At 44.8% G+C, this 24,848-nt stretch overlaps 1 protein-coding gene across 4 annotated transcripts in view; it reads right to left on the reverse strand.

Annotated features, from left to right (window-relative positions):
• ARL15 (ARF like GTPase 15) overlaps positions 1-24,848 on the reverse strand; it is a 160,173-nt gene that overhangs the window by 129,960 nt on the left and 5,365 nt on the right. Inside the window, exons 2-4 of one of the 4 annotated variants that reach the window (XM_077347099.1) lie at positions 12,394-12,409; positions 9,436-9,492; positions 7,836-7,892 (exon numbers count right to left, since the gene is read on the reverse strand). The exons of 1 other annotated variant lie outside the window; for it this stretch is intronic. In XM_077347099.1, coding sequence (XP_077203214.1) covers positions 7,836-7,889 — 54 coding nt within the window. In that variant the 5' untranslated portion in view covers positions 7,890-7,892; positions 9,436-9,492; positions 12,394-12,409. The remainder of the gene's footprint in view (positions 1-7,835; positions 7,893-9,435; positions 9,493-12,393; positions 12,410-24,848) is intronic. 2 more of the 4 variants (XM_077347100.1, XM_077347103.1) reach the window with 2 other exon arrangements.

The following is a 24,848-nucleotide window of genomic DNA, read 5'->3' on the forward strand; positions in this document are numbered from 1 at the left end:
ATATGTAGTCCTGGTGCTAAATTAGTTAAAACAGTGGTCCCCAGCCCCCGGTTCGGGGACCGAGACCGGTCCGTCAATCAGTCGGATACTCCTCGTCCTCCTCCCTGGCTTCTGCCTCGGGGGCTGCCCTGCCACTCTGCCACCAGCTCACCTTTGGTGCTCTCCGGCAGCCGCCATGGCTGGGGCTCCCCCTCGGCGTGGCACTGTGCAGCTGCTGCTGGCAGTGCCCCCCAGTGGGCGGCGGGAAGTCAGTGGTGCCAGCAGGACGTCCCTCAACAAAAGACTACCCCCCCACCCGGGCCTCAGTAAGATTGTCAAGCGTTGACCGGTCCCCGGTGATAAAAGGGTTGGGGACCACTGAGTTAAAAGACCACAGAAGCTGTTTACCGCATCATTGTGAATCATGGAATCATACCTGACATTTACATCGCACAAGAGAAACAAGCGACCAAATAGCAGGACATATCAGACAGAATTTGGGATAGTACATCCTTAGAACAGTATACCCAACCCATCATTTACTAAGTTGCAGCAGCTGCAACAGGAAAGGCCAGCAGGGTTTGGAAATGACTTCAATGAGAAAAGAAAACTTTGAGGGAAGGGAAGCATGAAAATGGCTAATTCCTCCCTGTTTTCAAAAAAACGTAACTCTTGGAGGCGGCAGGCCATGCCAGTGACAAACAAAAGCATCAGGTTTAGTGGTACAGAATGCGTACTCAGGACTAACGGTAAGCATCCATCGTGTCCCACCTGTGAGCTTTCTAAGAACATTTGAAAAGTCAAAACTGGTCTCGTCGCTGAACAACATGGATATTTGGTGTGCTCCTGCCTAGGCGTTGGGGAAAACAAGGCACCTTTTTGTAAATAATTGTTTTTAGTTGAGAAGTCGTGTCCGACCCATTGCGACCCCATGGACAATGATCCTCCAGGCCTTCATGTCCTCTACCATTCCCCAGAGCTTGCACCAGCCACTTCAGTGACTCCATCCAGCCACCTCATTCTCTGTCGTCCCCTTCTTCTTTTGCACTCAATCGCTCCCAGCATTAGGCTCTTCTCCAGGGAGTCCTTCCTTCTCATGAGGTGGTCAAAGTATTTGAGCTTCATCTTCAGGATTTGGCCTTCTAAAGAGCAGTCATTGCTGATCTCCTCTAGGACTGACCGGTTTATTCACCTTGCAGTCCAAGGGATAAATAATAATAAATAAATGTAAATAATAGCTATTACTAATAACTGAGCACAGTCTTCCTCGCTTGAACCCATCAGAACTTTGGTGTTAGAAGATACAAATGAAAAATCAGAGGCTGCCAAGTCCAGTTGGCCTGCATCCATATTTCACTGCAGGCCAACTGGACTTGGCAGACTCTGATCCGTCAGTTTACATACCATTTTGTTACACCATACCTATGAGAACAAGCATGAATTATTGAACAGTACTGAACAGTACAGGAACACTTGTATTCAGATCTCCATTCACACCCTTGAAACTTTCTTCACAGCTGATACTTTTACATACCACGTTCAGAGATATATACTGATAATCTATTTAAAGAGGATCATAGTCCAGTAGCACCTTTAAGACCAACAAAGATTTATTCAAGGCGTGAGCTTTCAAGTGCAAGCACTCAAAAGCTCACGCCTTGAATAAATCCTTGTTGTCTTAAAGGTGCTACTGGACTCTGATTGTATTGTGCTACTTCAGACCAACAGGGCTACTCATTCGAATCTGTTTAAAGAGGACTCTCTCTAGTACTTTTACTGCAAAGTGATAGATAGAGGCTATCTTCAGCCATGCCACCTTAACTATGGGATGCAGGAGTTTAGACTACCGCCTCAAAAATTCACATGGCCAATGAAAAGATTAATTAAATGGACGGTAAAACAAGCCATGAAAACGAGCTAGGCTTCTCCATTTCCATTTTGAAAGCAGGCTATTCCTCGCAGGTAGGATCCAGCTCTTCTACTTTCCATAGTTTGGTAAGGCTTTGGAATAACTAGAGGACTTCTTTGGCTGCACCAGAATGTTTATACAAACATGAAGCTTGTGCCACAGTTCAAACCATGTTCCATATCATTGACAAGGTTTGTCCTTATACATTAAGCCCGTTCTTCCATTTCAGAGCAGAAACACACAATATTTCCCCGTGTAACAATAAGTCTGCAATTATTCCTGGTATATATTTATGTGCTTTTACAGTGTCCTTCAGCACTACTACAATCACCGTCACATATTTAGTCTTTTGACTCCCTAGTTTCAATGCAGCCATTTTAGCTTCTTTTCCCAAGACATTTCTTTATGTCCCTATCCTACTTCTGCATTGATCTTCAAGTGGTCTCCTATTCAAGGGACTGATCAGGTCCACACCTGCTTAACTTCAGCAATGTTCCAAGCATCATAAGCTCTCACATCATTCACTGGGCCCCAGAAGTTATTTCAATAGATAAGGGAGGCTGTAGCAAGGACGGGCAAACCCTACCGTACATGCCTGATTATTTTGCTTTGCATGCAGAGTCAGTTCCCCATCCACATAAGGGAAGCAAGTTCCTGTGGTACAGTTAGTGAGAAAAAATGAGAGGCATGGTTTGTGCCAGGGTTTCCAATGTTATGTCTGTGGGCACCATGGCACCTGTTAACACCTTTTCCAGCACCTGCCTAGAGTTCTTGGGAAGTGAGCAAGGCCAGATAGGGCAAAACGTCTTGTTGACTACTGCAGATCTGATGGGCTGTACAGATTATTTTTTGTGTGTGCAAAATGTTGTGATGGCAGCAGCTATCACAACAGCACAAGGACCTGCACTGTAGAATTGTAGAGGTGCAAGAGACCTCCAGGATCATCTAGTCCAACACAGTGCAGAGACTCCTAACTACCTGCCTACCCACAGTGACCCCAATTTCATGCCCAAGTGATCTCCCCACCACCACCAAAAATCTCCAGAATTCAGCCTGGCCTGGAGGAAATTCACAGTGGTGATCAGCAATTCCCTGGGTCTGCAAGGAAGGGACACAAGAGACAAACACTGGCACATCCCTTCCTGCCCACCCACTCACTATGTTACTGAAGTTAAGCTCTGGCGATCATTTTATTTATTTATTATTTTTATTCTATTACATTTATATACCACCCTCCCCTGGGGCTCAGGGCGGTTCACATTGCAATTTCTGCTGCAGTACAAGGAACATCGTCATTTTGAACATATAATGAGAACACATAGTACCTCTGACTAATGGCAGAAAGTGAAGAGGAACTAAAGAGCCTGTTGATGCGGGTGAAGGAGGAGAGTGCAAAAGTTGGCTTGAAACTCAACATCAAGAAAACAAAGAACATGGCATCCGGCCCTCTCAATTCCTGGCAAATCTAGACAGCATCCTAAAAAGCAGAGACATCAGCCTGCCAACAAAAGTGCGTTTAATCAAGGCTATGGTATTCCCAGTTGCAATGTATGGCTGCAAAAGTTGGACCATAAGGAAGGCCGAGTGTCAAAGAATTGAGGCTTTTGAACTCTGGTGCTGGAGAAGACTCTTGCGAGTCCCTTGGACTGCAAGGCGAACAAACCGGTCAGTCCTAGAGGAGATCAGCCCTGACTGCTCCTTAGAAAGCCAGATCCTGAAGATGAAACTCAAATAATTTGGCCACCTCATGAGAAGGAAGGACTCCCTGGAGAAGAGCCTAATGCTGGGAGCGATCGAGGGCAAAAGAAGAAGGGGACAACAGAGAATGAGGTGGCTGGATGGAGTCACTGAAACAGTCAGTGCGAACTTAAATGGACTCCGGGGAATGGTAGAGGACAGTAAGGCCTGGAGGATAATTGTCCATGGCGTCACGATGGGTCGGACACGACTTTGCACCTAACAACAACAATACCTCTGACAGTAGAGTTCAACCTTCAACATCAACATTTAAGTGTAACATTCTGACTCCACAGTTTTGCTATCTGATGTTACTTCAGTGCTGTGGCTCGGCACACCTTTCTGTGAGATGTAGTTGGTGGTGGGAGGGTTCTCTGAGCTCTGATTGGTTGGATTGCTTCACTGGCCTCCAGTGAAAGCCTGGTAGAAGAGCTCTGCTTTGAAGGGCCTACAGAACTGTTTTAGTTCTGGCAGGGCCGTAATTTCTTCTGGGAGCTCATTCCACCAGGTAGGACGGCGAAGGCCCTGGCCCTGGTCAAGACCAAACGAGCCTCCCTGGGGCCAAGGATAGCCAGCATGTCGGTGTCAGGATCACTGCTTGTTCCTGCCATGAACTGACATGAGTTTCTCCATGTTTGTTTGCTTTGCTTTTTCTATTTTGTTCCTGGGGCCCTATGTAACCCAAGGCCCATATATTATGCTTGCATGCCTGAAATCGTTGTTGCTGCATCCTGTTATCAGGGAGCTGTGAATTATTTGTCTTTTGCACCTGCTGGCTGGGTCTGCCTTTTGTAACCATAACATCTTATCTTGTCCGGAGGCGACCAAGGACGTGCGAGAATTAACACTATGGTTTATGGCACCTGGTGCCTCCTCTCCCCCTCCCTTGGGAACTTTCAAGTTTTAGGCGGGAGAACACTATTGATAAGGGGAGGCAAATCTGGCCTCAGGCAGATTTGACTCTCTTAGCTTAGGTGTATGAAGTAACTTCTCAATAAACGCTTCCTTTATTAAAGAAGCTTGTTGTGAGTTCTTGCAACGCTTGACAGTCGGTACCAATAGAGCATAGTGCTCTTTGGGAAGCATAGGCGGAGAGGTGGTCCCTCAGAAACTCAGGGCCTAGGCTGCATATGGCCTTGAAGGTGATTACCAGAACCTTAGGCATGATCTCGTATTCAAATGATAACCAATGCAGCTGTTGGAGCGCAGGCCTAAATGTGGGCCCTCCAAGGTGTTCCCGTAAGAACCCTGGCTGCCACATTCTGAGCCAGTTGTAGTTTCCGGGACAGGGATAAGGGTAGGCCTGCTTAGAGTGAGTTGCAGAAATCTAGCCTAGGGGTCACCATTGCCTGGATCACTGTGTCTAGGTATTTTGCGGCTGGCTCCACCCCCTGCAGTAGCCATTTAATGGCAGCCATTTTGCTATTGTGCCCACCACACTGTGGCAGAATTCCAAATGTGACTTCAGCCTCAAAAAGGTTGGGGACACACAGTTTATGCCAATCACTGCCTCCCAGATTTTTTGAAGGTCACAGGCAGGCCTAAGGGTGATCCTCGCGGAGTTGCAGGCAAGGACTACTGAGGTTCAGTTTGTTTCTCCATGCCTGGCCAAGCACAATCCCTCATCCCACCCACCCTTTTGTCCTTACCGAGATCTTTACAGACGGACAATGCAGATTTAGGAGCATTAAAGGGGGGAAAATGCATTTTCTATGCATTGCTGCTTAAGCCTTAATTTTTAATATATTTTTTTTGTTTGTTAAACATTTATTGGGTGATATGACCATATAAGGTCATGTCAACCACCCCTCCCATACTGGCCAATGATGGGCCTGGAGGGGGTGGGAAGGGGAGGGACCCCGGGGAGGTGTGTACACAGCTGTGCTTCCCAACCATATTCTGCAGATTCATACCACTTCTGGGATTTCCTGAAGCCTGAAGAATGTTTCAGGGGTTTCTCAATGATAAAAAAGTTGAGAAAGGCTGAAATAAGAGACTACTACGATCCATGCTGAAAAGCTATTTTTTAAAAAGACAGTTTGCTTAACGGTGCACCCTCTACGGGCCCTTCCATCTCAATGCTGTCAACTGCTGAATCAGCACCAGCGCCTTCTGCAAAGCCCAAAGCCCTGTACATTCAATCATACTCTCAGCTCACAGCATCCATTACCACTTTGCACATATTTCCCCCCCCCCCCTCCTGTACGCAAGCACTGGATTGGCCTTTGGCACAGAATTAACAGAGGCAGCTCATTAGGCCCCGTGGCTTTAAATTCCTAAGCATAATACTATCAAATCTCAGAAGCAAGTTACATTTACCGTTCATCAGAGAAGCTTTCAAAAGAAATCTGAATGCTCCAGAAAATGCTCACATCATTTGAGAAGGAAGCTTGGCTTACTGAAAGGACATGCAGCTAGCAGAACCCAATATGCAATGGTGGGTTCAGCTAGAGCTGCAGACAAATTACAGTTCTGGTAAAGCTTCCTGCCTCAGAATCTTAGAATGCCAGCTTTCCAAGGGCAAGTTTCTAATCCTTGTGACTTAAATGCTAGGCTTGGAAATGAGGAATTAGCAATGCCTGAGGAAATCTCTCAGCATTCAGAGTGTGTGGGGGAGAAGATCCCCAAAGGGACAGAGGTTTGCACTTCCTGCATTCTGCATTATTTGCTTCCCCCCAACCTGGTCTAGCCTTGTGTGGTATGGCTTCCTCTTTTCCGTTGCTAGGCTCTAAACGACACAGACAATAACACTTCATACAAACAAACCATGCCGACCAGGCAGGTGACAGCTTCTGTCCCATTGCCTCATCTTTCCTGTGTTGACAGTGCCGGTGTGGGAAGTAAACACATGCCTATTCCCACCCCACTCCTGTCAAGTGCTACCAGCACAGGGCAAGGTCCTGCCATGTGCAAGCAGCAATCGCACTGAATGCCCAACGTACAGATGGCTACAGCATATCAATGAGCCAATTAGAATCACGCACACATACAACGGAGAGATGGAGCAACTAGTGATATGCAATTGACTGGGAAGGAGACACGCCTATTCTGGGTAATGCAATCTTTCACTCAAAGAAGCAAGTTCACCACACATATTCACAGGCCTAGTCTTGACTTCCTAGCTTTGTGGCCAACAAATATTCTTGGTGAAGAAGAGGAAGAGGAGGAGGAGGAGTTGGTTTTTATACCCTGCTTTTCATTACTTGAAGGAGTCTGAAAGCGGCGTGCAATCACCTTCCCTTCCTCTCCCCACAAAGGACACTCTGTGAGCTAGGTGGGGTTAAGAGAGCTCTAAGAGAACTGTGACTAGCTCAAGGTCACCCAGCTGACTGCATGTGGAGGAGTGGGGAATCAAACTCAGTTTGCCAGATTGGAGGCTGCCACTCTTGCCCAGTACGCCACATTGGCTGACAGAAATCTATGACTTGCTTTATCCACCCTTTGTTCAAGGTGCTCAGGTCAGCATCTATGATTCACCCCACTACCCTTTCCAGATAATGCCCTTCGACCTGAGTGGTGAGCACAAAGTTCATCTCTTCTTTAGTCACCACCACGCTGAAAGAAGTAATGGTTATGTGAATGCATACAGCGTCTCTGAAACTCTGATTAAAAGACAAGTGCTTCTGTTTCCCTACTCCTTTGAGAAACATGGACACACAGAGGGAGTATGCATGTGCACCATTCCTTTAGTAATATTTATTTATTTGTTTTTGTTTGTTTGTTTGTTTGGATTTTGCTATCAATATCTGGCTGACCAATGCAAAAAGTCTATCATTTAAACAACTAACATACTTCTTCCAGTCCTGCCAGCTGGCCAGACTGAAATTAGGCCAAGAATTGCATGTGTCCAACACAATGTGTACAATAACATGGAAGATACATATTCACACTACAGAATTCATGTGAGGCCTTGATAAAGCAGGCCCCTGAATTCGGTAACACACCTATTTAAACCACTATCTAAGAGTCACACATCTCCTATGCATTATCTTGTGAAAACGTCTGTATTAATATATAAATCTGCAATATTCACAAGCTGGTCTATTTCTAGAAGCATAAGTGAAGTACAGCCTGCTATGGTAAGTCCTAGCTAATCACATATGCCAATTACTTGCCGGAAATAACAGGGCAACTAACTCTCTAAAGCACAAAGAACTACCATAATTTGCGAGAGACATAGATAGGTTTCAAAAGATACCTCATTGCTTACCGTGTAAATGCCAATTCTACAAACAGCAAATGAAAGCTGGATACATTCAGACATTCTCTAAAGAAATTGAAATAAAGTATTACCAAGAATTATAAAAGGGGGCATAAAAACAGATTTTAGCCACAATTCCTCCCCCCACTGCAAGTGTAATCTCAGTTGGCCAAAGAAATGCTTATGTCACAGCCAAATTGTCAGAAGCACAACCCGAAAATATCAGGCCCATAATGGCAAAAATTTGTATGACAAGCACATTTGTCCATAATGAGCTGAGTAATGTTGCTGTTTCACACCGCTATATCTCCAGTGAAGTTTTGAGCCTTCAACTGTGAAAAAAATGAATGAGTTATCTGCTCAATTTTTCATGAGGGCAGTTTTGAAGCAGGGGAACAAAACCAGGATTAATCTGTGAGGCACAATGAGAATAAACTACTGTAAAACATAGAACTCTTTTGCAGACTGCCATGGAGGAGTCATTCCCAAAATGCCACAGTCAACTGCAGATGTTATAATAGATGAGGACTTAAAATTGACTGTGGAAAAGAGCTTCAGGCCTAAGCTCCATAACTCTGGAAAGTTCACTATACTCCCTTTATTAGTCTAAATACACCTCTGACTTAGCACTAAAAGACAAAGATTGGGGGCCCCACACTTTTTGAGCTTGTAGGCACCTTTAGTTCAAAGGGTTCAACCACAAAATGGCAGCCAGAGCCACACATGCACCAAGGAAGCCCAAGTGAGAGACAAGAGAGAAGTTAAAATAATATTATTTGGGAAAGAGAATAAAACCAGCACTATGGTGCCAGCTGCCACTCAAACAACATTATTTTACTCTTTCCTGCCAATGCGATTTCCAGCAGCCAATCAGAAGCCCTGCTAGGCAATTGCCCCACCTTCTCCCATCCACCTTCTACAAACACTTGCTGGGCACCAGGAAGGGTGTCGGGGATACAATGGTGCCCACAAGCAATACGTTGGGGACCCCTGACCTTATTTCCCCCTCCTACTCAAGGTAATATCAGGTCTCCCTAAAAAGTAGTAACCTGTCCACCATTTATGGTCAGCATGTAAAGCCCTGCTCTGTGTGCCCCTACCACCTGCAGAAAGGTAAGGGACAACAGAGGAACAGCACAACACCTCAGCTCCAGAATGCTTCCCCCACCCCTACACGAAATTTGCCTGGCATCTAGTACCATATGTGTTCAGTACCAAGTAAACAGTTTTGCAAACTCTGTTTGAAACTGTTGTGTTTTTAAACTGCTCTTGCTGAAGGCTTTAAAAAAAAAATTGCACTTCACTACCCTACTCCTGAATTTGCTCTTTGCATTTTCATGCTCCTGCTTTTCTCTGCAGCTTTATAAATATTTGTTTTGATGAATTTTTGTATCTATTCGCTTGGAAGCCAGTTTGAGCATATTTTATGGAGAAGGGCCCAAAAGACTACGAGTGAATACTATTTCCATATATGAATTATTGTTCCTGCTTCAGAAGAATGGAATTCAGGAAATAGCTCTTAATCCCCCTTCCCTGCCTAGACATTTAAATCATCATTTTACATTTAACACAGGAATGCAAATTAGAAAAACACCATTTCACAACTTACATTCAAACAGGCAGGTGCCAGGTCAGGAACTGCACAACCTATGCCTCCAAACGCTCCCTTAGGGTGAGATGACAGACCACATTGTAATATTACCAAAATGTGGCTATTTTCCATGGCCATTCTCCATGAGTGTTTAATCATAATTCCAACTAATCATGGAAAAAAGACCTTAGTGAATTTTGCAACTGGCACAGAGGAGGAAATTAAAGTGATTTAGTGCCTGTTGTCTATATACGACAGAATACATTCTTTGTCAGGGATTCCTTTGTCAGGGGTCTGCAGCCTTTCCCTTTCTGCCGTAATGCAGGGGTAGTCAAACCTGTGGTCCTCCAGATGTCCATGGACTGCAATTCCCATGAGCTCCTGCCAGCGTTTGCTGGCAGGGGCTCGTGGGAATTGTAGTCCATGAACATCTGAAGGACCACAGGTTGACTACCCCTGCTAATGGACTTGGCCACAAGCTACGGAACTAGCTGCCTCTGCCCAGAGAGCTCAATGGGTAGACCACGAGAATAAGAATCAAATGGGGAGAGAGCTGGTTGTGGCATGGTATTGGGGGGGGGGGCTCAGGCTGCCTTCTCAGTTCCTGCCCTTCTTTCTGGTCTACACGAGGCAGAGCCACTGTAGCAGTAGTAAACGTAAGGGGAGGGAGTGAAAGGCAGTCAACAGGTACGTGTAGTTATGTTACTTTTGGGAGTGTGGCAGAGAGATGTGGCCAGCTGGCATCACTTCCAGGGGTCCTTGAAGCCTGAAAATTTATTTCAGGGGTTCCTCCATAGTCAAAAGGATGAAAAAGGCTGTTCTATGTCTTTGAATCTGTGTAAATTTGAAGCCATATTCAGACTGTAAACTCAGAGATCTGACTCATTTGCTGATGTTACTCTATGAACTGCCATAGATATTGTTAGCACAATAAATGCATATTTAAATATGTATACAAATAAAAAGCTGCTGTTCGACCACAAAAGCAATTTTACTTGGCTAATAATGGGTAAGTCTTGGGCTCTGATTATTTCCAGTTTTACATTTTGCATTCTAATGCTTTCGACACAATACGGATCTGAAATTATACTTAAGACCGGAAAGGCGTTTGGCTTAGTTCAAAGGATTTTTTTAAAGTTTACTTTCACAATTGTTACAGTTATTTATTTAATAATAAAAGTTTACAAATCAGAACGTACTTTCAAGAAGAAGCAATCATTGTACACAATTTTCTAAGACAAAGACCCAGTTAAAGATCAGCATGACAAAGTACACAAAGTTCAAACTCGTTATTTTAGTTGAGAAGCCAACACACACAACAGCAATTATGTAACGCCAGTTTTTATTCCTATTCAACACTCTATGGATTCACACTGCCGCTGGCAAATGCAAAAAAAATTCTTGTGTTTTTCAGCTACAAACACTGATCTTCGTATGTATCTAGTGCAGCATATATATGTGTGTGTGTAAATACAGATATATACACACATACATAAACTGCACTACACCCTTGTGTATAGACAGACTGGTAAGTGTACTGAAGAAATGCAGACTTCCCCACCTACTGATGGTTTGTTTTGCAAAGGTGCGCAAAGGACAGGCAGAAGCCAAGCTGCAGTTTGTCTGTAGCAACTCTGTACAAGGACTAATTTTATTGCTTTAGGCAGCATTTTTTATAAGTTATTCAAGGGCCGGGCTCCCCTGAGCTATATTCAGATTTATAAGCAGACCTTCTTTTATGACATGTCAACTTTATAGTCCCCTTGTAAGCATGGAAGGCAGGTAGATTAAAGAATTTATGGTGTAAGGCCATCTAAGCTAGGAGGGCGTGAACCTTGAACTGTTCACCTCCCTCTTCACACCTTTATAAAAGTCAGGCCTCTTGACGCTGGATCTTGGAAACCCAGCACAAGTCTATCACTTTTCACCGTAGTCTACAACCCATTTTTTCAGACAAGCAATTTCCACGCTGTATTAGTGGCCACTTGTGTAAGGACTCACTGCAGAACTGACCAATCCTCAGACATAATACAAATCTTAAACCACTTGAACACAAGGAGCCAGTCGGCTACCTATCCATTTAGCTCTTTTCAAGATGCATCATCTTCATCTCCAATGAGCCTTCAGGCTCAACAAAGCAGCACTGCTCTGTAAGCAAGGATGCTTACAGATGCAGAAATGGGGAATCCAAGTTTAGATCTCCTCCTCCAACTCCTAATCCAGCATTCTAGCCATCTCATCCCACTAGATATGAAAACTGGAGCCTATGAGAATTTACCTGAGATATGATAGGATATTAACAAAATAATATCCTGTAAATATTACTGGAAGACAACAAAGTCTAGTCCAGGGGTAGTCAAACTGTGGCCCTCCAGATGTCCATGGATTACAATTCCATGGCTCCAGATGTCCATGGCTCTTGGGAATTGTAATCCATGGACATCTGGAGGGCTGCAGTTTGACTACCCCGGTAGACTGTTCATTTTTAGATGCATCACTAGGCCATGTGCCAGTTTCTTCCACACAAGGGGAAAATTTAATGTTCAAACCAAATTCACAATATTCAAAACGGATTCCCAGGTATATGTCCATTTTCGATTTCTTCATCAGTGAATCTTGATATATTGTGAATTTGGTTTGAACATTAAATCACTTCGCCATCGCCGGCTTGAGACTTTTTTCTTCTGCATTATGGCTGTTGGGTCTTCACCTGTCCCAAACCATAAAGAGCTAAAAGAGCTTTCTGCCACAAGGCATATAATGGCCACCATACCATTGACTGGAGAGGCAACTCATAACGCACTGCAATATTAATGGCCTCTGCCTAGCAGATGTGGCAGGCCCAGTTGTTGTAATTAATGGGATGCTGTACAATTAAAATGAACAAGCTTCGGGCTTGAACTACAGAGAAGGAAGGGGGGGGTGTCTATCAGCAAACACCGAGTGCTGGATCAGGCTAAAATTTCATATACTTACAGTTTACTGTGGTTTTCTGCAAGCAGTTTACATGGCGAGCATGAAAAAGAAAACAAACATTTTTCACTCGCAAGTCGTTTCAAGTTAAACATTCAAGCCTGCCAAGGACATCTTCACCCAACGCTTTATGGCAGCCGTAGGACAAGCAACTGGGGACTAAATCATGAGGCTAAATCATTACCCACCCGGAGGCTTTGGAATGTTGTCGGATACCGAAAACTTTTTCAAATAGAATAAGCAAGCAGCACATGTGTGCAGGAAGTCAGCATGCAGCATTCTAATCATTTCCCTGCAAGTTTAAAGCAGAACAAAAGCTGTTCTGCAGAGCCAAAGGTTATACTTAACATTAGCTGAGCACCCTTTGGAAAAACGTACAGAAGTTTAGAAGCAAATATGTGCAGATATGGACTAATGCATCCTCTGTTTAGTCCATGCCATGCATTCTATCCCAGAGGCGCATACAGTACTGCTGCCATAGCAAACAGATTACACTGCTTGAAAGAACATCCCCTGGGTGGTAAGCTGACTGAAAACAGCTGGGTGTGCCCTGTGTCTTTTCAGAGACCCCTGGTTCTCTGGAACTCGCTGGGATTGTCTTCAGAAGAAGCAAAACATGATTGCGCTTCCTCACAGCAACTTAACATTCAGATCTTTTTGAAACCAAGGGGAAATCACTCAAGTTGTTCTGCAGGGGCTCTGAACTACCAGAGTTCCCGACATGCCGAGCAGAATGCTTGTTGCTATCTTTGCACAGAGTGTTAGTATTAATTAGCAGCATTCCTGGGAGCCTTGAAGTTTTATCTGATCCACCAAGACTTCATTAGTATATGCCGTATGCTATCAGGAAATATTCATGCAGCTGTTGGTTCCTTGGTGTAGGAATGAATGAAGGAGGACATGAATTTAACTCCTGGTGAAAACTATCAAGCCTGCATAATCGTGGGCAGTCTCACAATCACAGGTATCAGCAACAATAAAATCTATTGTGCTACTTCAGCCCAGCACGGCTACCCATTTGAAGTTACCAGCAACAGCTGCTTAGGGATGCCAGTCCCCAGGTGGACCTTAGAATCATAGAGTTGGAAGAGGCCATACAAATCATCCAGTCCAACTCCCTGCTTAATGCATTATCAGTCTACAGCAGGGGTAGTCAAACTGCGGCCCTCCAGATGTCCATGGACTGCAATTCCCAGAAGCCCCTGCCAGTGAATGCTGGCAGGGGCTTCTGGGAATTGTAGTTCATGGACATCTGGAGGGCCGCAGTTTGACTACCCCTGGTCTACAGCATCCTTGATAAGTATCTGTCCAGCTACAGCTTAAAGACTGCTTAAAGACCCCGAGATCCCAGGGAATTACAGACTAAAGAGATCGGTTCCCCTGGAGAAAATAGCTACTTTGTAGGCCGGACTCCAAAATATTATGCAAACGTTGAGGTCCCTCACACTTCCAGCTCCACCTCTAAAGTCTCTAGGGATTTCCCAACCCAGAGCTGGCAACCCTAATCTGCACCATTACTGGAGCAGGAGAACATCAACACTGGTAGCCTTCAAGAAACCCCATCCTCCTTTCCCTTCCCACACTAAGTTGAGCGCACCAAAGATGCACAACAGCCCATGGGATCCAGAACTTCAAGCAAAAGGTATAATGAAGTGAATAATTCAGAAATGTCTTATATTCCAAACAACATAATCTATCCATTCAAAGTCAAGGTCAGAGTGAGGGGTAGCATATAAGCTGAATGAATAAATAAAATTGCTGAAAGAAAAGCCAGCCTCCTTTCAGTTTTATTCTTCGCCATTGTTTCGGATAGGTTAGTTCAAGAGCTACAGTACACTTGTAGCTGTAGGACTGGGGTATTTCCTTGAAAGACGCATTTTTAAAGAAAACAACGCAAGCACTGCAAGCAGCTCCTCGTTTTCGTGTTCATATAACTTAAGCACAGAATTAAAATGATCAACAGAACTGATACTCCTCAAAGATCATCAGGTAAAGCGATTTCCAGAAATATATGGAATGTCCGTCCAAAAGGTCTCCTGCAAGGAGTTCTGGATTTTCACTTGAAGTCTCACGGCTACCTAGAAGCCTCACTGGAAATGTGATTTGATTTTGTACCTGTTCAGAGTTGTTCAGAGGATAGACAGATAACACACTTTCTTTCAATCCACATGACAATCATTTTGTTTCTACAGAGAATGTAGTGACCTCTTCTGCTCACCTGATTTCCAGTGTTGTAAAAAACAAGTATGCAGTTTGAATACTTCTGTAGCTGCACACATCGAGGTGCACTAGCCATGGTGTTAAAGGCCTATGCACAAAAGAACAACATAAGAGTGACATATCAGTGCTTGCAGAAGTCTGGGAAGAACTGCTGCTATAGATGGCTGGGTGCTAAAGACTAGGCCACTGCCATAGAAAAGGAAGAGCTACTTCTTGTACGCCGCTTTTTACTAACCGAAGGAGACCCAAAATGGCTTACAATCACTTACCCTTTCTCTCCCCATAACAGATACCCTGTGAAGCTGAGAGAGCTCTGAGAGAACTGTGACTGGCCCAAGGTCACCCAGCTGGCTGCATGGAGAAGAGTGGGGAATCAGACCCAGCTCTACGGATTAGAGGCTGTCATTCTTAATCATTAAAAAGGTAAAGGTAAAGGTATCCCCTGTGCAAGCACCGGGTCATGTCTGACCCTTGGGGTGATGCCCTCTAGCGTTTTCATGGCAGACTCAATACGGAGTGGTTTGCCAGTGCCTTCCCCAGTCATTACCGCTTTACCCCCCAGCAGAAAGGTGGGTACTCATTTTACCAACCACGGAAGGATGGAAGGCTGAGTCAACCTTGAGTCGGCTGCTGGGATCGAACTCCCAGCCTCATGGGCAGACAGCTTCAGACAGCATTTCTGCTGCTTACCGCTCTGCACCACAAGAGGCCTCCTTCTTAATCATTACATCAAGCTGATTCTTCATCTTGCAATTCACTGTGGGTCCATTCCACACCTGCTTATTCACATGCACTTAGAATCTACAAGCAGTTCTCATTAGCTATGAGCAGTATTGATTTTAGTACAACAGACATACTACGCCCTGACCTAGATAAGCCAGGATAGCCCAATCTCATTAGAGCTCAGACATTAAGCAGGATCAGCCCTGGTTAGTTAGCCAGTTTGGTGCAGTGGTTAGGAGTGTGGACTTCTAATCAGGCATGCTGGGTTCGATTCCCGCTCCTCCACATGCAGCCAGCTGGGTGACCTTGGTCTCTCCACGGTGCTGATAAAGCTGTTCTGATCGAGCAGTGATATCAGGGCTCTCTCAGCCTCACCCACCTCACAGGGTGTCTGTTGTGGGGAGAGGAAAGGGAAGGTGACTGTAAGCCACTTTGAACCTTCTTTGGGTTGAGAAAAGCGGCATATAAGAAACAACTCTTCTTCTTCTACTACTTAGATGGGAGACCACTAAGGAAATCCAGGGTCGCTGATTAGAGGCAGGCAAGGGCAAACATCACTTGCCTTCAAATGCCCCCTTCATTTGTACCCCATTTCTTTTTACCTTCACATTGCTAAGAGATACCTACTTTATTTTCTCCCTGGGTACCTGGCCCTTTTAAAGGAACATCCTAAAGAGCATTGGTGAAGCCTTTTCTAGGTTGCACCTTAGAGTTGCCAGCTCCGTTTTTTTGAAAACCTGGAGACTTTGGGGGTGGACAAGTCAAAGGGCAGGATTTAGGGAAGGGAGGGACTTCAATGGGGTACAATGCCATATAGTTCCTTTCCCAAGGTGACCGTTTTCTCCGGGGGAACTGATCTCTGTTGCCTGGAGGTGAGATGTAATTCCAGGGCGTCCCCGAGTCCCACCAGGAGGCTGGCATCCCTACCACAGTGACAAAAAAACTTGGCTTACTACAGTCATCAGAGGCACAGAAGCCCTACAAGAAGGTGGCAATGTGCTAACGTTTAAAGCCATTCGTGTTCTGGGACCTGCATATCTAAGGGACCGTCTATCTGAATACATCCCCCAGAGAATACTGCAGTCAGCTATGGTTAACCAACTGGTTGTCCCTGGCCCCAAAGAAGTGTGACCGGCATCAACTGGTAAATAAATAAATAAAATGAGCTCCCAGAGAACACCAGGGCTTGCAAGATGGAGCACTTCCACCAGTTATATCGTTGAGGCCAGCATGCCTGGGAGATCACACCACCATACAAGCTTCCCCCACTCTTCCCTATGGGGAATCAACCAGAAATGACTCAGTGCAGGATATTTACTGTTATCTTCTTTTAAAGTTTTAATTGTATTTCCATGCCATAATGGGTTTATTCTATAATGCTGTGTGCCAACCCCCAGATGCTTGGTTCGAGAAGGGTGGCCTATAAATCTGAAATATATAAATAAATAAAATGTTTATTTAGATCCCATTTTTCTATTTATCCAAAGGCACGACCTCCAGCCAAGCAACAAAGCAATATCAACAAAATCAGAGCTTCCCAAGGAAGCTGCATCAGATTGATAGGCTGCCAGAAAAGTTCGTCATTGGCATGAATCCTACAGGAAAATAACAGTGTTACAGAAGGCTAATGCACATGCTTTCTGAATGGCCTCTAGTAATCCATTGTATAATATGAGCCAGAAAACGAAGGGGGTTGGGGTGGGAATGGAAACAGAATGGGCCACCAGAAGGGAGAGGCAACAGGAGAAACTGCTATGAGAAGCACTGTTGGAAGCACTGGTTGATTCAGAGAGATGCATCCTTCAAATACGTGCCCCAGGTCTTGAAGGGCAGAGAACTCGGAAGCAATAGGAAGCCAGAGAAACCACAGTTAATATTCTGCACAGTAGGCTTCAAGATGACCTTCAAGGTGAGCCCCACAAACTGTTGGAATAATCTAGGCAACAGTTTACAAAGGCATGAATCAGAGTAGCTAAGTCAGCATAGTCTAGCAGTAAGGACAGTTTCTGAACCATGCCCTGATGGAAGAAAGCATTCCTAGCAACAACTCCAGTGTGTTCTTCCATCAATTCTGGACAACTTTGATCTGCTGAAGAGGACTCCACATTACCTAGAGTTGGTAAAAACAGTCCCTTCTAGAATATCTTATTTCCCAAAGAACATCTACATCTCTATCTCATCCAGATGTAGTTTCATCTTGTTTCTCTGGATCCACTCAACCACAGCTTCGAGACACTAGTTAAGAACCAAAGCAGCTATTTCTGCAGGCTTGGTAAATGAGACATGAGGAGCAAAGCCCTCCTCTTTGCACTACGTCACACTATGGGGAGTTCTGGGGCTGCAAGAGCTTTGATATCTATAGGGCAGGAAACCAGAGAGAAGGAACTGCTCTCAAAATCCCCCACCCTGGTGATGGCTCTCACAAGCACCCAGTGCTTAAAGATTTGGTGATCTGGTTATGCAAATAATTGCAGTCAGTAAATGACAAACAGTGAGCTATCCCACACCCTGGCAGGAATGCAACACATAGGAGAGGTTGCCAAATACTAGATTGTACGTCTTCCTGGAAGCAACAAGAAGAGAAGACCTGGCCCAAGAGGTGTGGGGAAACAGAGGAGATAAATTCCCTTAACACAAGGAAACAAAGTCCATTTGGGTTGATTTTATCTGGAGACAGCTTGCAGGAAGGAGCTTTCACCTAGGCTTCATCTTGATGGCCACCATTACCACAGGGAGCTAACAAAGGGGTCGCTCAGACAAAGACTCAAGGTAATGGATGACTGATACAACAACCACACCTTAAGAGTAAATAGAACAACAGGAGTCAGGTTAGGCAGAAAACAGGGACAGAGGACTGTGCGTATGTACCTTTACTTTGTACCTATGGCCAATATGTTATTGGGCATGGTATGTATTGTGGGAATTTTCTTTTTTAATGCATTAGTTTGAATTCTGGAAGCATATTCGCTGCAACTATGTTAAGCCCCTTCTAATGTGTTAGTAAAAGGGCACATTAGAAGGGAAGGAGGTAGTTGGATGATATATCACTAAATCCCCAGAATGCACAAGTGAGGTAAGCTATTCCTACTGCAGTTAATTGAAGCAAGTGAGAATCCCAGGCCATTAGGCACAGCTTCCAAAGTTCCAAATTTATGGATGATCTCATTTGACAGGTATTGCAAAGCAGTGGTGGCAAGGCTGGGAGGGAGGGTGCATTTCGATACTCACATGATGCACAACCTGTTGACGCAACTCTGTATCCTCCACATCCTTTTCAAAACACCTCATCAAGACAATGTCAAAGACCACAAACATATTAGGATAATCAGTAACCACTGTCCTTTTGCTAACGGAGATCATCATCCATTCCCAAGTCCTAAACCGGGCCTGAGCACCAGTGTAGTGAATTCAGGAAGATTCGTGAATTTAACTTAAAAACTTGTCAGGAGTTTGTCATTACAGCGTCCCGTAAACTGAACATTGCTACAACAGTACCTTGTTAACAGTACCTTGTTAGTACAGAAACATTCCAAACCGACTGTTTGTTCACTTGAGTTTTTGAAAAGGTGTCACACTACCCGGATACCCAACCCCCTAGGAACACGTTTGCACATAAAACTTAACACTGTTGTGTGTTTATAGTGTAAACCTAAGACCAGCACTGGCTACATTCTCAGATTATAGGTGCTACATGTGAAAAAGCACACTTTGTAGAGGTGCAAGAGAATATGTCCTCCTGGTTGTTGGGATATGGACACTCCCATTCTTGAGAGGTCTAATTCTCCAGCAAGCTTCTGAAGGCCCACGTTCAAGTGATTAAAGTTGCTTCCGTGAAGGCTGATTTTCAAGAAATTCAAAGCAAGTTCGCGGAGCAACAAGAGAGCAAACACACAACAGAACTCACAATATGTCAGGGAGGCTTGGGACAATGCTGCTTTTCTAATCATAAATCTGAATTGAAAGGATGTTGAGTCATAGAGTTGGAAGGGGCCATACAGGCCAACCCCAATGCAGGATCAGCCTAAAGCATCCAGGAAAAATATCTGTCCAGCTGCTGCTATCTAATATTCTATGGTTTACTTCAATATAGCAACAAAAACAAAAAGAGCCAACATTTCATAAATAATATAGTCCTCCAAGTCATATGATACTTAGCAGAAACAACCAAATTAATACAGCCACGTTCTCTTGTTTGGAATTTGAAATGCCATGTGAACTCTATTAATGGCTCTAGGGAACAACATGCTAATTATCTTTAGGATGTTTTGGGATGATCCTGTGTTGAGCAGGGGGTTGGACTAGATGGCCTGTATGGCCCCTTCCAACTCTATGATTCTGTGATTCTGTGATCTTGAGCTTTCTTGCTTTGCAACTGCAGTACCTTGTAAGAGAAGTCTGGATGACCAAGGTAACCTAAAACTCCAAGAGTATTGCAAACCCCATCCTGGCCCTAGATCTTACGCTCATTAGCTGTGTTAACACAAACATGTTTTCTTCCCCAGTACTACCCTGTGGCAAGCTTCTGTGCTGACTATGTAATGTCTCTGGCATTTAGCCATCATTCTATTGAAACATTTTTTTTTCCAAAATCTGCTCCCAATGCACCCTTTATCCCTAAAAAAACAATGCAGTTGCTGTCCCATAAGTTCAATCACGGGGAAGGATGCAATGTTCAAAGAAATATCCCTGACAAAATTATTTCTGTTTGGGAGGGGAGAAGAGGCTCTTTTCACAGGATTGTAGAACAGCTTGGATATGCAGCAGAACAAAGCTTCATGGTTAATTAGCGAAGATCACTGAAGCTGTTTTGGGCAGAGCTGTCCGACCTTTGACTGCCCTAGGATAGAAAGAGGTTTCCAGGAAGAATGTTTTCTAACAAACAAATGAAGCCACAAGTAAAAATTCACCTGCTATGTTTTTGCTTCCCCTCCTTCTGATTGAAGGTTGTCTATAATCTCAGTAGGGCTTACTTCCAGGTAAGCACAGCAAAAATAAGAGTCCAATGGCACCTTTAAGCAAAGATTTATTCAAGGTGTGAGCTTTCGAGTGCAAGCACTCTTCCTCAGACTTCCATGTAAGCAGTTTAAAGGAGGTGACCCACCCATCCGACCCCACACTGCAGGTTGCGGACAACAAGAACCTCTTAAATTTCAAACCATGAAAGTCTCACAGCACTATCTTGTGCAGGCATTCGTGCAACTCAGGCTCCATGCGATCAGAGATGCCTAGAAAGCCTCTACAGCAGGTAGTCAACCTGTGGTCCTCCAGATGAGTGACCCCTGTGGAACCAGCTGCCTGAAGATGTATGAACCTTGCAGAAGCTCTCTAGATCAGGGGTAGTCAACCTGTGGTCCTCCAGATGTCCATGGACTACAATTCCCATGAGCCCCTGCCAGAAATGGGAATTGTAGTCCATGGACATCTGGAGGACTACAGGTTGACTACCCCTGCTCTACAGAAATGAAGTCCCACAGATCTGAGATTGTTAATTTTACCGAAAAACATCTGCCAATACCAGTAACTCAATCATGGATCTTTTGTAGTAGGTGTTTCATTATCTAAAGCTGCAAATTTGTCCATCTCCGCTCTGCACCCATGGTTTACCACTAGATGACGGACTCAAAGGCATGGCATGCTGAGTACAGGCAGGACAGAGATAATGCCTTATGCTTTGAAGGGACTCTATCAACTTTTCCTGGATAGAGTGGGGTAAGAATTCACAGAGCAAGTTAGGAGTTTGGGGGGGGGGTACTCAGAAGTGAGCAGATGCTGCCTTTGAAAGTTTTTAGGAGGTGATTTTCTTAAGGAGATGGGTCAATGGGGTTTTGTTGCCTGATGCAGGTTTTTAATTTAGGAATCATAAGTATCTTGACCCACCAGGCAAAGTACACTTTTAAAAATATAAGTATTGCTCTCAGGCTGATGTAACCCATTGACCGATCGGAGACACAAGGAAATCACAGTCCTGGAGGACTTACCAGCCAGCTCACTCTGAGCACTGCAGGGGCTGGCCAGACACAGGAGCTTTTTCTGACCCACGTGGAAATGCAGTGGTGATTGAGAGCTGGGCAAAAGCAGAGAGTGGTGGCCTCTGGAAGTGCCTATTTTAGAGCAGGGGTAGTCAAACTGCGGCCCTCCAGATGTCCATGAACTACAATTCCCATGAGCTCCTGCCAGCAAATGATAGCAGGGGCTCACTGGAATTGTAGTCCATGGACATCTGGAGAGCCACAGTTTGACTAGACCCGTTTTAGAGGGTGGGCTTCAAATCAGATACTTTCACATTAGAAAGATTAGTTAGAGCAATACCAAAGAGATTTTTCTTTACGCCCAGCAAGGCTTTTGATGCTGATTTTATACACGAGTGCATTCCTCCTCACAGTAATTTGACCACTGAGGAAGACCCCTTAGAGTCAAAACACCTTTGGTCCATTTCATGTTGGTCTATTCCATGTGCAGTTAGAAATGTGATGTTTTTACATTATGATGGCTATGTTTTTAATATGCTGAATTAGTGTACTTTATGTAATAACTATCTGAAATTTTTTAAAATTATTTTTGCAGCTTAACCTTTTGGGGTCCTAACTTTTCTGGTTAGGTTAGGTTTTGGCTTCCTTTTTTGGTTTTGCACAGACACTCAGGAGGCCTAAAGGTAAAGGTATCCCCTGTGCAAGCACTAAGTCATGTCTGACCCTTGGAGTGACGCCCTCTAGCGTTTTCATGGCAGACTCAATACGGGGTGGTTTGCCAGTGCCTTCCCCAGTCATTACCGTTTACCCCCCAGCAAGCTGGGGACTCATTTTACCGACCTCGGAAGGATGGAAGGCTGAGTCAGCCTTGAGCTGGCTGCTGGGATTGAACTCCCAGCCTCATGTTCAGAGCTTCAGACTGCATGTCTGCTGCCTTACCACTCTGTGCCACAAGAGGCTCTCTCAGGAGGCCTCCCCTTGTGCAATTAGAGCTCCCTGCTGCAACCCCAGCAGACAGTGCCAATCCAGTTCCAAAGCAGTACCTTACAAAGGAGGGGTAAATACTGTCTCAGTTGCTCCACTGTCTCCAAGAGACGTACATCACCATGTGGACCAGAACGATGGAGTTTATTGTGGGCCTTCACTGACAGGAACAGTTCTACCTGTGATTCTGCAGTCTGTCAGCGCAACTCCCAATGGCGCAGGAGAGCTGCCAGCCCCACTTCTCCAATTAGCTTTTAGCATGCCTGATGCCATCCAGTAAGCATGTTGATTATACTCCCCCCTTTTGCAGATTGACCTCAGCTGACTTAAGCATAGCTTGAGTTCTCTGAAAAAGGGCTGGGGGGTGTCATGCAATGTCTGTACAGGTCTGCTCTTGTGAGGGGAGGGGAAGGCTCCTCTGGTAGAACACACAGGCCTGATACATGAGTCAGGGGTGAATGCACAGACAAAGGATGCGCAAAGTTTGCTGGGATGAACGGAAGCATGTGGCAAGGCCCAAGATGCAGCAGGAGAAGGGTGCATGAGAGATGGCTGGACAACATGACTGGTGTGTGGACAGCCCACCCCCGCATGATTGTATCTGATGCAACAAAACCTCAGGTCTTTGTAGAACTCCTTCCAGGGCTGACTGGAATTCCATGCACCATTTGAAACAGGAACTATACATTTGCTATATCTGAGCTTCTCATCACAGTCCTCCCTGCCATAGTACATATGGCTGGTGTCAACTCCACGGGTGCCGAGGGGCTCCTTCGTGCCCTGGGTTGCGTTTTGCTCCCAGCTGAGGATATGGTCAGGCAGGGTGTGTGCATTTTGTTCTTGTTTTTTTGTTTCTATGTTGTGCTGATCGGACTGCTGTAGGCAAAAGGTGAGCTTTGCCTTCCTGGAAGCATTCCTGTTAACTAGATCCAAATCTACATCTCCCATCTACTGCACAGCGATGAGAAGTGAACAGGACAGACTCCTGATAAATAGTTTGCATCCTCGTGCTGTTGCCTTGGGGTCTGCCTCCCACTTTCTGGAATTCCCACACTTCCAAACTAATCCTTGTTCAAGAAAGGTTTGGGATATTACCTGGGGTGCCTCTGCCAAGGGAGCTGCAGAAGGAGATGGATGATGGGTACACACCTGCAGAGCTCTCTAGCATACCTTCATTCTAAACCTCATCCCATTCATGCTGTGGTGCCCACTGGTTCCCCTCCCTTCCAGGTTAATGTCAGCCAACTGCTCCCATCTCTGCCTATCACAGGAGCCTTGCTAGCATGTGGGTTGCTATGGAGCTATTATGCTGCTCTTTGTCTTCAAGATTTACTTCCTAGCTGTCCCCAGAAAGATCACCAATCACTACATGAGAGCCAGCATGGTGCAGTGGTTAAGAGCAGTGGCCTCTAATCTGAAGAGCCAGGTTTGATTCTTAGGGCTGTTCTCATAGAGTTCTCTCAGCCCCATCTATCCCACAGGGTATCTTTTGTGTGGAGAGGAAAGGAAAGGTGTTTGTAAGCCATTGGATATAAAAAACCCAGCTCTTCTCCCTTCTGCTTCTACATGAGCTCTTGTAGTGTTGCAAGGTATTTTTATTTTGTTAAGTGGTGAAAGACTCAGGAGGGTTCAGGTGGGCAGCTGTTGATTGGACCGCACTTCCCCTTTATCTTGAACTTCAAGGCTTTGTTCTCCTTTGAGCTTTGTTCTCCTTTGAGCTGGAGGTAGAATTTGTACTGTACAGGCAATTTGTTCTGAAGGGGGTTCTCCTTCTCAGGGGAAAGCAAACTCCGGGAAGAAATTAATTTCCGAATTGGGAATTCAGAGGGCAAGCTGAGAGGAAAATGAATTTGTACAGAAAATGTATTCAGTATATGTGGGGCAGAGGAACGGCAGCTGGGTTGGATTGTTACATAACAAAGAACTGTTCAGGGGGGCCAAGTTATAAGTAGACCGGTGTTCCGATTCCAACCGTTAGCCAACTAGATGCCTCAGAAATGAACAAGTTGGGTATGAAGATTGTGTCGTTCTGTTTGCTGCTTATACGGAACATCTGGATTCCAAAGTAATATTGCCTCTTATTGACCAGGTTCCATTTACCTATCATTGGTAACAGCTTTGGGAAAGATCTTTCCATTATTATCCTGGGATTTGTTTTTAAAGCCATCTCACCTGACCCAGCTTGTGATTTCTTACCAATTACTAATATTAACCAGTTAGTAGACTGTGTCTGCATTTTTCTTTATTAGATTTGAATTTTACATTTTACCCTGTACTTCCTACTAGAGTTGTCAACAGACCAGAAGAAAAATATCCTGTTCCCCTAATAGTTATAGTGTGTGGATGGAGGCAGCTGAAACTTTCCATGGCATGGAGGGAAATAACATCACTTGATAAAACATCCTACTAAGCCTCAATTAAAGAGATTCGACATTCCCCAACCCCCTACAAAGCAGCTATCAACTCTTTGTTCTGCATTTAATGGCCCCTTGGTTCTGCTGTTTGTCATGGCCCTCCATAAAGCAGCTGCATAGTCACAGATCCACTCACTGCATCTGAAGG

The sequence above is a fragment of the Paroedura picta genome, chromosome 7 (assembly GCF_049243985.1).
Source record: "Paroedura picta isolate Pp20150507F chromosome 7, Ppicta_v3.0, whole genome shotgun sequence".
Taxonomy (NCBI): Eukaryota; Metazoa; Chordata; class Lepidosauria; order Squamata; family Gekkonidae; genus Paroedura; species Paroedura picta.